Here is a 12,837-nt window from a genome sequence, read left to right as displayed (position 1 = left end):
TTTTTAACAAGAGCGACAGATTTTAATTTTATTTTTAGACACCAGCTCTTTGAGTGGAAAATATTAACTAAGGCTCACAGTATCTGCTGATATGAGCAAAGACCAATTTCCAGAGCCTCAAGAAGCGGTTTGAACTTCTACGGACGTCAAAAAGTGCCATAATTCGATAAAAAAAAAAGGGGAAAAAAAACCTTCATAGTTCAACCAATCACAATTACAGTTAATATCCCAATCTGATTAGGGTTTAAAATAATCTTTTAACTTTACCAACATGTTTCTTCTAACTGGAAGAACTTGGGATCTTCTTAAAAGATAAATCATTATAACACCAATCAAAACATGAAAAAAGTAGGTATGATTTCTGTAAAGGGAATAAAGAGTTTTCCACTCATTCTCAAGAAAGGTTAAATAATTTTTTGAGATGAAATTTCTAAAAAATTAAAATAAAACAAATTATTCATTATTTTTAGATTATTTCATTTTTGTTTTCGACCTACGTTTCATTTTAATTCAGAAACATGCTTCTGGATTGATTGAAACTTTTAAAATTAAATCTCTCAGAGAGCTTAACTGTGCACTGCACTGGAGCACAAGAGCCATAAAATAAATTTAAACTGGAATATTTCTGTATAGTTTTAACAACTGATTATTTTCCAATTATGCATTTAATTACTGCCACATTCAAATAATTCCAACATATTTCATTAATTCATTTGTTTGTCTGAATTATGACATTTTTGATTAATTATTACCTTGTGGCACTTTTAGCACTCAAAAAAAGCTTGAAGGGTGTGAATGACATCAGTGTAAGCTGTGCTGTACGGCAGCAGGGGGCGCTGTGGTAACAGCTAGAAAATAAAACGCACAGAGGGGGAACATTGAGACAAGAGCAGACGGAAATTGTTGCATGAAATGTGAATTTTTCCTGTAGGTTTCTGCTCAGTATTATCACCCAACATGTGTTCATATAATCAGATCCAAACAGCAGAACAGAAATTAGCAGTTAAACAAATTCTCTCTATTTTATGTTTGGTTTGTGAAGTTCAAATTTGGGTGAAGCTGGAGCACAGGAGGGAAAAAATCTGGAATATTCTCCTTCGGACATGACCGAAGCAGTTGTGAATAATTTATTTAGATCAGTGATGCTTCTCCTCTTCATCACATCAGAGTGTGAAACACACTCGTATCACTGCATTGAGAGCTGACGACACCTTTCACCGAATGAGCGTGAGGCTGATGGAAGTGAATCTCTGGAGCCTGAGAGTGAACTGAGCTTATCGTCTTAGTGCTTCTGGTTGCAGAGGAAAGGAATAAAAGAGAGAGAGGCAGGAAGAGGAAAGGTCAAACTAAGTTCCTGACGTTGCGGCGAAGCCAAATGTCACAGTCTCGTTTTCACCAACAATGGCCCGAACCCGCTGAGTCTGCAGCAATGTTGTCATTAGCAGACTGTGACCGAAATATCACAAAGATTCTCGCATCCAAAGCCAACGGACCCGACCGAACGCAGATCCGGGCCGTCTGAATCCAACTCGCCTCTCCGTCGGGGCGTGCGGAGGATTTTCTGCTTTAGGCCAGTTTGAGCGTGCTGACGGGGAAGGTTGGGACCGTAACCATGGTGACAGGGTTGAGGACAGCGGCCTGGCCAACCAGCTGAGGGTGCGGGGCGAGCACCGCCGTGGGTTTCCCCAGCGACGGGCTGCCCTGGCTCACCACAGCGGTGCTGCTCACCTGCGCTCCGTTAGTGTTAGCCTGAGCGCCGGCCTGGATGTGCGGCAGCGCGTGGTGGGTGAAGGTGTGGGTGATGTGGCCCACCATGGTGGGCTGGGTGACCGGCACACCCTGGGAGTACAGAGTCGGGAGGTGGGAAGCGAGGGGCGCCCCCAGGTGCGCCACCGGGTGGACGGTGATGTGTCCGATGGGCTGGGCTATGTGCTGGTGGGTCGCCGTGACGGGCGCCGCCGCTGCCGCCGCCATCGGCGGCGGGGCGGAGGAGGCGGGACCCGGAGATGGGGCTATGTGTGCTAAGTGTTTGTGGTTGGCTGGGAGGGTGTGACTGACCGAGTGGATCACCGACGGGTGTGAGACGGCGGCGTGAGCGATGACGGTCGGCTGGACCTGCACAGCTGGAGTATGAAGAGGAAGAGGAGGAGGAGGGGGGCCGGGAGGCGGCGCGGGGGCGATGGCCTGAGGAGGATGAGGGCCAGCAGGAGGAGGGGCGGCGAGGACTCCGGAAAGAGGAAGAGCGGCGTGCTGGATGGACAGATGTGGAGCCAGGAGCGGCTGGGCTTGAAGGATGGACAGAGCCGGTTTCTGGAGGGACGCTGGAGCGGGACGGGCTGTAGCGTCTTCGTCCACATCCTGGTCGAAGTTGTCCTCTCCCTCTGCAGAACAGACACAAAACTGTGACATCATGACAGGAAACTGCGTTTACAGAAGCAGTTTCCAAAATGAAAACATTTTGTTTTCATAGTTTAGCTTCTCCTGCGACATAAACTGGAAAAACTTGTACATGTTTTTTTCCTCTACAACATATAATCCAGAAAACTTTTAAATGTATTCATGTTTTTTAAAACTGAAAACACAGAACCAATACAGCAAAAAGTAATTGCTAGGGGTGCAGCGATTTCTAGGCCTGTAACGATAACAAATGAGACTGGACGATAAATTGTCCCAGAAGTCAAAATGTTGTTAGGAGACCATTTTCCAATAATGTAATGATAAATGCATAATAATGCTGGAACACATTCCTAAAGATCAATAAACTTTAAACTCTAATGAACGTTTAACACTGGAACTGGAAGACATTTTAAAAACCCCAAATAAATAAACAAAACAACATAAACAACAAATAAAATTAATTATGAAGTTTCTGTCAATAAAATTGTACTTCAAATTAAGGTTTAGTTGAGACCAAAGCATCAGACTGAAGACTGCAGTCATCCAGTATTTGGTAGAAAGAAAGAGAAAAATTATGAATCAGGCAAATGGAAATTACTGAATTCGTTTTAATTTATCATGCAATTAATTGATTTATTGCTTAAGTTCTAATTCCACTAGCAGATTATTTGACTAATAATACGACATTTTCACATGTTATAAGAGAAATAGTCCAGCAATGTAACTTGTTCTTTTTCATCAATATTAAGAAATAATTTACTCAAAACCAGCTCCTATATCTTGGTGAAAATTTGCTTATGAGTTAGTTTTGTCTTATTTTAAGTGTACTAAAATATTTCCACTAAAAACTAGACCAAAAATACTTAGTAAGATTTTGTGTTTTTGCAGTGCAATTTAGTAGAAAGATCATTTCTTAGTAAGTTTGCGGAGCTTGAAATACTGTTTTATAACTCATCATACTGTTTATTAATCATCTTCAGCAAACCTCTGAGGCCTTTGCAGAACAGCCTGATTCCTACCCACCCAGGTTAAATTGCACCGGTGCACTAGTGAAAAAACTGCGTCTGGCAGCCGTTTTGCACCTGAGGCAGTAGACGTGGAGGCCTGGTCGTCCTCCGGCTGGATGGTCTGTCGGAGGACTCGGTCGATCTCCATGGCGTCCATGTTCTGGCTGAGCTCGTTCTTCAGCTCGGCCAGCCGCTGCTGCGTGGAGATCTTCTCTCTGGCCAAACGCTCCATCTCGTGCTCAAACTCCTTCTCCTTACGCTTCAGAGTCTTCAAGGGGAGAAAATCACCAACAGGGTGAAACAAACAGCTTCCATCAAATTTAAGATAAAACACACGATGAATGAAAAAGAAAAAGTAGGAACAGAAAACAGATTCTGCAAAAACACTGAAATTGTTCAAGTTAAGTTGACTTTATGGTATAATTGGTACAAAATTACAAATTAGATTATATTTCCATGTTTAATATTCATTTTAAAAAAACTCATTAGTGCAGAAAAAAGTCTGCAGTTAAATATCAAACAAGAAGTTGAATTATAACAAGAAAAACATTATCACCAACTAATTAGGTCCATTATCAACTTCAGTATGATTATTGACATCCTAATAAAACTAAATATTCCTTGCTAACACAGTTAATGTAAAGTAGTAGTAAATTACACTTATTTTCTTTATTAAATGAAGACAACATAATTTTTAAATGTTGCACAAGTATATTTTGAAAGGTAATTATAGAACGGTCTAGTCTTATCTCTGCTTGTACAACAAGCTCTGCAGCCGCACCCAGAGTCAGCAGACACACCAGCATCATTCCACTGGGAGGACGAGGACCTGCATCATTAAAAGATGCCTCTGATGTCCCCTGTGAGCCACCGTAGTCGTGTAAATGGCAGCTTGTCATGGTGACACACTTCACATGTTGTGTTGTTCTTTTTGTACTGCTGTCTTTTTAAAGAGAAAATGTCAAGATGACGAGGGTTTTCTCTAGCACTCCTCTCCCCCCACTTGTTGCTGCGCACTGCTCTTCAGCTGGCTGACAGCAAACTCCTACATATTTCCTTTAATGACGAAATGGAAAAATTCAGCTGCTTGGAAATATTTGTGTTTGGAAAAACAGAGACGGTAATGTTGTGAAATCTAAACGAGCTCCACCCATCAGTTTTATTAAAGGGCCGGTGTTATGACACATGGTGCCTTTTTATTACACAATCAAGTAACTATATTACCTTCAGTTGCTGTAGATAAACAAAATTTGGCTTCGTAATTTGATGCTTTGTAACTAGTCTCTGTCTCTTTAGCTCCTACTCTTTCTGACACTCCACTTTCGGTGCATCATTCCAACGTTTCTCCAGGAACGGTAGTTTACAACCGTTCCTAGGAGCTTTGGATTGAGAAGCAGTTCATATAATAAACTCATCACACTCGCAGTTCTACCTGGTGTTTCCTTCCTGCTGCCGCTAGTCTGAAGGAGCTTTGGCAACCTGAATGGTTGACACAGGCGATTCAAGGATTCCTCAAACGTGCATGAATGAGTCAAAGCGACACTTTGATGAAGGAACATGAAATAAAGCGTGAAAGAGTAAATTTTACAATTTTACATTTAACATAATTAAGACTACACCTGCAAGCAGCAAGGCAGACTGGCTACTTACCCAGCTAAAATCACAGCCGTGTCTAGAGCAGAGCGACAAACGTACATCCTTCTGCTGAACTCAGTAGGTCTCTATCCAATATTTCTGCTTCAATTTATGAATTAACCCTATAAGACCCAAGTTTCAAATGTTCACCTGGATACATTTGCTAAATTTAACTGTACGAAATTATTTAAATGTCCTGTGAATAAATATATTTGCCCATTTATCCATAACAACTGGAACTTTCAATATCTAGCAAGTTATTATCGCACTTTACTGTGTATTAAAAGAGTGTCTCATCAGATTAATTTCACTTCCTGCTATGGCGGGGGTGAAATTACCGTAATAACCTGACATTGGAAAGCACAACATCTCCCCTTTTAGAAACTGTTAGGTAAATTGTATCATTATCAATTATTTGTTATACTGTTTTATATGTTGTTAGTTTATGTACTCTTATTTGTTTTAGTCATATGTTTTTAGAAATGTTTCTATATTGTTAACCACTCTGCTTCCTTCTTCAGAGGAGGCCTCTCTGAAGAAGAGCAGTGACAGCAGCTCTTCACAGAACGCCCTGCTTTGACCTCTTAGATAGCTATAAAACCATCGCTGTGAAGATTCACAACTTGTCCTGCTTGATCCTGGGTCAGGAACTAGATAAGCTAGTGCGAGATAGATTGTGTTGTTAGTTAGTGATAATCTTGGCGCTGTGACTGTGTGAAGTGTTTCCCCCTCCCTTTAGAGTTACAGCGCTCTCTGTGATTAGGGATCCTAAAGACAATAAAAAGAGAGGAGCAGGCAAATGTGCTTCAGAGCAGTAGGAGATTGTAACTGAAAGCACATCTCTGTCTGTTCTCCTCGCGAGTATTAAGAATCTAACTTTCTCTTGTCTTTCCTGTGTTATGTGCTGTGTTTAATAGGTGTCAACTCTGACAGAAACCATTAGAACTTTTCAGATAACAGCAAAATGTGGCAGAATAGCGGTGCTACAAATCTGGCTGGATCGTTGCCTCCAAGTTCGGTCTGGAAGGGTTAAAACTCAATAAAAGTAGATAAAATACCGGCATTATAAATGTAGACATGTTTAATGCTTGGGTCTCAAACTCCGGTCATCCTGTAACTTTTAGATCTAACTCATTAGCAGAACTCTGCAGAGCTTGATTACATGTTAGTGATGCAGTTTAGCCATTTAATTCAAACGTGCAGGACAAGGGACACATCTTAGACTCTGGCCCTCGAGGAATGCAGTTTGAGACTGCTGGTGTAAATAATTTTGATTCTCTGTAATCATGGCAGCAAAGACTATGAGAGTCTCCTACCAACCTGTGCTTAGCTGCAGAACGTTTTGTCCTGTAGACACTCACTCACCAAGTGAGCATAAGACTGACATAAAACCTGTCATGAACATGAAAGAGTCTTCATGAATGTTTATGGCTGCTGTCATGATGCATCATACGTGAAATAATGACACTTTTAGTGCAAAGTTGACACTTTTAATGGACTTTTCATTGACTTTGCTTTAAAATTGTCATTATTTACAGAAGAATGCAAACTTGACACTTTTAATGTAATTTTAATGCAACTTTGAATTAAAAAATGTCATTATTTATTAAATGACACTTCATGAAGCAGTCATAAACATTCATGAAGACTCCTCTGTTCATGACAGGTGTTATGCACACGCCTTCAAATAAAAAGAAACTCAAGGAATTATCTAGAGTCAGTTCTCTGAATTTCCTTTAACTGGAGGAAAATGTTTTACTTCCAGAGGGAAATATGCAAATCCCTTTCTTATCTTGGATAAAATCATTTTGCTTAATACCCTGCCATTTAAAAGGCTTCTGTCCCAATTCTGATTGGCTGAAGGGGGGAAGTGTGGCGATTCCAGTTTTTTATTTTCTGGTTGAGAAGGAAAAGGGAAGAAAAGCTTTTCCAGCCCCAATACTCCATCTGTGTGACCCAGTTTCTTTGCGTGTCAACTGGCGTAAAACACCACATAGCGTGACAGGCTAAGGACATTAACATAGATTACAAGAGCTGGAGAGGGATGAAGGTTAAGGAAGGGATTTTTGTTTACGTCTACTTAATTTCATTACAGCACACCCGAGTCGTTTTGTGAAAACTGAAAACAACAGAGTAGGTGAAACCCAATGTGATGCTCTGGCAGTTCAGGAAGGAAAGCCATATTTCTGTCTGTGGGCCTCGTAACGGCGCCTCACGTGAGCCACATTCCTCTCTGCTCCATTCACTCTCCAGCTACCAGATCCAGGCCGGAGCGACTCCGACCCCTCAGCAGCTTACGGTTCAACACAAAAACTCACAGGGAGATTTAATGACGGTGAGTAAAACAAACACAAAAATAAAACTGAGCTTTGCAGCAACAGGTTGTTTTTAATGAAGCTTAAATAAAACTGGTGGCTTTTATTAAAAAGCAACTTTCTCCACATGATTTCCACACAAATGTATTCATATCACTGAAACACTTATAAATTTTTTCAGGTTATAACTAAAGCTAAATAAAATCCAACAGCTTAGAAAGTAGATAAATAAGTAAACAAGTAATTTTGTTCCTGATTATGCATTCACGTTTTTCTCTGTCCCACCAGTTTCTTGTTCTCTTGTTTCTTTTAAACTCGTTTGGAATAAATAAATGAATCACAAAAACGAAATCTACCAAAGAGTAATTCAGAAGTTGAGATTAAAAAAATTAACCAAATTAATTGTGATGAATTGATTGTTAAAACGATTGTTAACTAATTTAATAATTGATTAATTGTTAATCGGAGTATACAGACTCATTAAAGGCCATTTGCTGAAAAATCTGCCGCAAAATGTGCCACATTTTTTATCTGATTAATTGCCATAATAATTTGTTGATGAATTGATTACTAAAATAATTGCATTTTGTCATGGTGATGGCAGCATTGTGCTGTGGGAATGTTATTTTTTAGCAGAAAGAAAATTGTTCATGTGTTACAATGACTTTTTGCAGAAAGATTTTTTTATATTGTATTGTTATTTTTGTACCCCATTCATATTCATCTACTTTGTATTAGTCTAAAGATAAAATCCTAGTAAAATGTACTCAGGTTTCTGGTTTATAACATAACAAAATGTGAAAAAGTTCAACAGTAATGAAAACTGCAGCAAAGACACAGGACAACTCTGAATGAGTCCACAACCAACTACTACAAGTTCTGGAGTACTTTTGTTCATCCATGCAAACCCGGTCACCATTCGTCCTGTGGTAAATCACCAAGGAAACTGCTGCCACCCATAGCTGTTTCCGTGGCAACCTCCTACGTGGGATCAGGCTGCTAGAGAAGCAGTTTGTAAAAGAAAGAAGGGTAAAGTACAAGGCTGCATACAAGGAAAGATGTGGCTGGACGTTGGCCAGCTGGGCGCTTTGGATCGGTCCCCCAAAATGCCCTTCCCCCCTCGCCCCCCTCTGCTCTTTTATTCTTTCCTTTTAAAAGATTCCTGCGTCTCTGGAGTAAAAATGTCTGCTCTTGCAGGCTTAATTACAAATCCAACAGGTATTTCTGAAAGGAAGAAAAAAAAAAAAACAGAAGCCCTTTTGGTACCCAATAATTTTGATACAAGTCTGCAGAGATGAAGAGGAAAAAGCTGACATCGCTATCGTGAATCTCTACCTATCCCCCTGTTATCACCATGGAAACACAGCTACATCGTTAACACCTGTCATCGCCTCCCTCCCTCCCTCTCTCTCTGCAGTCTCAAAGAGCACAGCGGATCAGAGGAGGTGAGTGACGGTGATGTCACCGGGTTTGCTGTCGCCATGTGCTCAGATCTCACATGGCTCAGAAACAGAAAGACAGACCGCATTTACAGGTTTACATGAGCGCCGCTGCCAAAACAGGAAGAAAAAATATCTGGGAGGGTGTGATTTTATGATTAAGTAGCTGTTGAACACCTAACAGCATCAAAATGAGCTCATTCATTTTCAGGGAAAACTGCATGGAGTGAAAATGAACAGGAATATGAATGTTTTAAAGTCCTGAATAGGATTAAACAGAAGTAATTTACGAAATGGTGACAGAGTCACCCCAGTGTTGAAACAAAAAGATGTAAAAAAGAAAAAAAGAAGGTGACAGCAAAACAGCTCACAGGAAAAATAAAGGGTAACTTTTCAGCTAAGGTCAAACAGAGGCATAACACCAGTGTCACAGTTCGCTGAAGGTTTAAAAAGTTAACGTTTCAAAATGTAAAGAAGCTGCCTGCAGCCTGGCTACTGGAGCAGACAGCCTGACTAGTTAACCAGCTAATATCAGCTCACCAGTGTTGATCTATAGGAAGAAAAACAAAATGCTGATTTACATCTAAATCAAACTAAATAAATGCATTACAGAACAAAACTGCATATCAAATCTATACAAGTGTTTCAGTGTTTGTTGAAGGCTATTTGTTGGTTAAAGAGTTAAACTTTTATTCAGATTTTCACCCTCCCAAACAGGGTCTCTAATCCACCCGGCTCCTCTCCCAGGGGGGTTCCTGTTCCCCGTGATCTTGCTGCCAGCCGTGTTATGAACAAATTCCCCCATCTCTTGGCCTATTTTAGCTCCGCTCACTAACTTTCCATTGCGCAGCACATTGAACTTCAAATGTCAGAGGATTCACTGCAGAAAAAGGCGACACTGCATTTACTGTAGCCCCAGGCCGCAAAGTAGTCAACCCAGAGAAAACGTCACATAATCACATCCAGCATTAGTTCTCTGCACAGCTAAATCAAGTTCTGAGCAACTATGATTGCTTTTTACTTTTTTAGCTAAAACTTTATCTTATATTCTCACGTTTTTGTCAGTTCAGATAAATTGCCAAGCCAACCAGTCATGATGATGGGAAACTTATGAGTTCATTCACAATTTTTTTTCTTTTGAATTCACTGCCAATTTTCACCCTGAGAGAAAACAAAGGGGCTTTAGCCCACAGAAGAGAGAAAAACAGCAGAAACAAGAAGATAATGAGACTTTTTCCAAAATATTTGACCTACTGACCTGTATGTAACGGAGTGCACTGCGCAGAACGCTGAGGTTAGAGGTTTTCTTCTCATCAACATTAGGAACGTTTTTCTTTAGCGTCTCAAAACACTCCTTTAGATGTGCTCTCCTGCAGACGTTTAAGAAAAAAACAAAATAAAATTTTGTTTCACCGTTACAGCATTTACAAACTGAAAAATGCCAAAACAATTTCACTGAATAAACTCTACAAGTAGGTCTTATTGTCCTGCACAGTATCAATTCAGGTGTGACAGCAGCAGCAGATGTAAATGTTCACATAAATGTTCTTAAAGTGTTAACAACACTATATAAAAAACAACAATAATAGTCATCACATACTGTACAAGATTGTGTAGTTATTAAAAATAAAGATATCAGACTCGTGATCCAAATGTTGGGCAACTGAATTGGATCACTTTTTCAAAAATGTACATAATGTGCATGTCTGCTGAACACTGAACAAAACAAATGACTTAAAATACAGCATATCAGTGCAGAAAAACACAGTGGAAATGTTATTTAAAAATAGTAGAAACAGTGTACGTGACTGTATAATAAATGTCTGGATGTTGTTATTACGTTTAATTCTTGATACTTTTTCATCAGGTGCAACAATAAACATGTCAACATAAAGACTAACCTGTTCTTTTCCAGCTTATTGTGCACCTCTCTGGTTCCCGCTCTGGAAAATAAAATACCATGTAAACATGAACAGATCCTCAAACTTAAATTAACTGCACCATTCAAACACATGAACTAACCCTCCAGGTCTCCTCTTGCCCTCCATGCCCCTCAGGTCCTCTATCGTCACGCCGTTGGGGCGTGACTGAGGTGTAGGTGGAGCTTGATGGGGAACCAGTGCATGATGGGAGCCAGAGCCATTGGTACTAATAGAAGCCGAGTACTGAATCTGCATCTGAGGCTGCTCTAGGCTGGGCTTTACGTCTATCAGCTGCTGAGCAGGTTCCATTTTGATCTGGGAGGGGCACAACAGGTGATGAGACACTGACTGCTGCTGCTGCAGCGGCGACGCCGTAGAGGAAGTGCTCTTTTTTTTGGGAGGCAGGGGGCTGCTGAGCGAAGTGGCAGCTGCAGCGATCGGCGTAGTGAGAGGAAGAGGGGGGACAGAGGGTGTCGCATTGACAACCGGGACCATCGGGATGACGGCGATGGGAACTTGTGAAGGTGGGAGAGAAGGCGGCGGAGGGGCTGGAGGATGATGCGGCTGCTGGCGAAGAGCTTCATCGGCCCAAGCAGTGTGGTTGGCTCTGACAGGCAGAGGTGAGGTGACAAGCTCCACATGTTTAGACTCAGCCTCCGTCTTGATGGCTTCCTTCTCCTGAAACGGCTCATCCTCTGCAGAAAAGCGACGGATAATATTCGGTCAGAAACACAGCACGTTGAAATTCACATAAATTAAAGTGATTCATAATAGGAAGCAAGTTATTGATCACTGGGTTAATCTAGAGCTGACTGCTCTTATCAATAATGATTCATTAAAAACTTTTGTCTTTCCATAACATACAGGGATCAATTTTTCATTTATTGAATTTAAAAAGACAAGCACATCATTATATTTTAACTTTTTTTGTCAACTGTATTAAATACTGAATACATTTAAAAAATGGTGGTCTTCTCACATTATTAAATGTAGACAGTTCTAGAAATCAACCGTGCTTATTGGCATCATGTCTTTTTCCATCATGTTACAATTTTTATAAGTTATGCCCTCCACTTTTCTGTCACATCATCGTCTTCGTAACAAATCAGTAAATATTGGCTGAGAAGTTGATGCTTCTTATTAAGGTCAAACTTAAGGAGCTTGTCGAGTGTTTATGTTTCGAAACAGAATTGCATAAAATGTATTTTGCACACCTGAATCCCTTTGGATTGTTTCTCTTTTGGGCTCTGGTATGGCACCGCCATCTTTATTTTTGTATCAACTGCCTCACTTAAGAATGAACGGTCACATCCTACTCAGGTTGCCGGCAAAACACATTTTAAATATCCAAAATAAATAAACAAAACAACAAGAACAACACATAAAATGAATTATGAAGTCTCTACAAACAAAACTGCCCTTCAAAAAACAACTAGGTGAGACAAAAGCACCAGACTGAAGACTTTTGTCATCCAGTTTTGGTAGAAAAAGAGAGAAAAGAGAAAAACGATAAATCACCCAAATGGAAATTATTGAACTTGTTTTAATTTATCATGCGATTAATTAATTTATTGCAACATACCTAAAGTCAGCTTCACAACACCTTATGCAAACAAATGCCGTTTCCCATCATGTGGGAAACGGCGTGGAAACAAGAGAAGCTGTGTGAGAAGCTCTGCCCTGTGATTGGACTGGTCCAATGCTGAGCATGCCTCCAGCCCCAGGCTACCTCAGGACAGCTGACCAACAACAGCAGAGGACAGTTGTGAGACACCAGGATTCGCACTGGGACGGTCTAAAAATAAACCACCAGTCGAAGATAAAAGCATTAAATTAAAAAAAATGATAAAAATACCTGCAACACACAGATAACGATGCAAGTGAGTAGTTAGTACACACTGCAGCGCCAGGCTCAAAGTAATGTGGAAAACCCTGCATTACCATGGAAACAGCTACATCAAAAACAGAAGATCCCAGGGATTCCTCAACCTGCATGCTGCTAATACAGCAGCCAAACACTTCCAACACAATAGACAATACCAATTGTCAAGAGGCCCAGCTTCATTAGGCAAGACTTTCGTTTCTGTTCTGCATGACTCTGCAAACCCCTTGATGGCGCAAT

The 12,837-nt window shown here is 40.6% G+C and overlaps 1 protein-coding gene across 1 annotated transcript in view; it reads right to left on the bottom strand.

Moving 5' to 3' along the window:
* Positions 1 to 803: 803 nt before the first annotated feature.
* mntb (MAX network transcriptional repressor b) overlaps positions 804 to 12,837 on the bottom strand; it is an 18,041-nt gene continuing 6,007 nt past the window's right edge. Inside the window, exons 2-6 of the mRNA XM_015036656.1 lie at positions 10,816 to 11,410; positions 10,695 to 10,736; positions 10,052 to 10,163; positions 3,480 to 3,672; positions 804 to 2,381 (exon numbers count right to left, since the gene is read on the bottom strand). Of these exons, the coding sequence (XP_014892142.1) occupies positions 1,567 to 2,381; positions 3,480 to 3,672; positions 10,052 to 10,163; positions 10,695 to 10,736; positions 10,816 to 11,410 (1,757 nt within the window). The 3' untranslated portion in view covers positions 804 to 1,566. The remainder of the gene's footprint in view (positions 2,382 to 3,479; positions 3,673 to 10,051; positions 10,164 to 10,694; positions 10,737 to 10,815; positions 11,411 to 12,837) is intronic.

Source organism: Poecilia latipinna, unplaced genomic scaffold (assembly GCF_001443285.1).
Source record: "Poecilia latipinna isolate Pla-1442-1.1 unplaced genomic scaffold, P_latipinna-1.0 Scaffold375, whole genome shotgun sequence".
NCBI classification, from domain to species: Eukaryota; Metazoa; Chordata; class Actinopteri; order Cyprinodontiformes; family Poeciliidae; genus Poecilia; species Poecilia latipinna.
This window is presented reverse-complemented; position numbering and strand designations above follow the sequence as displayed.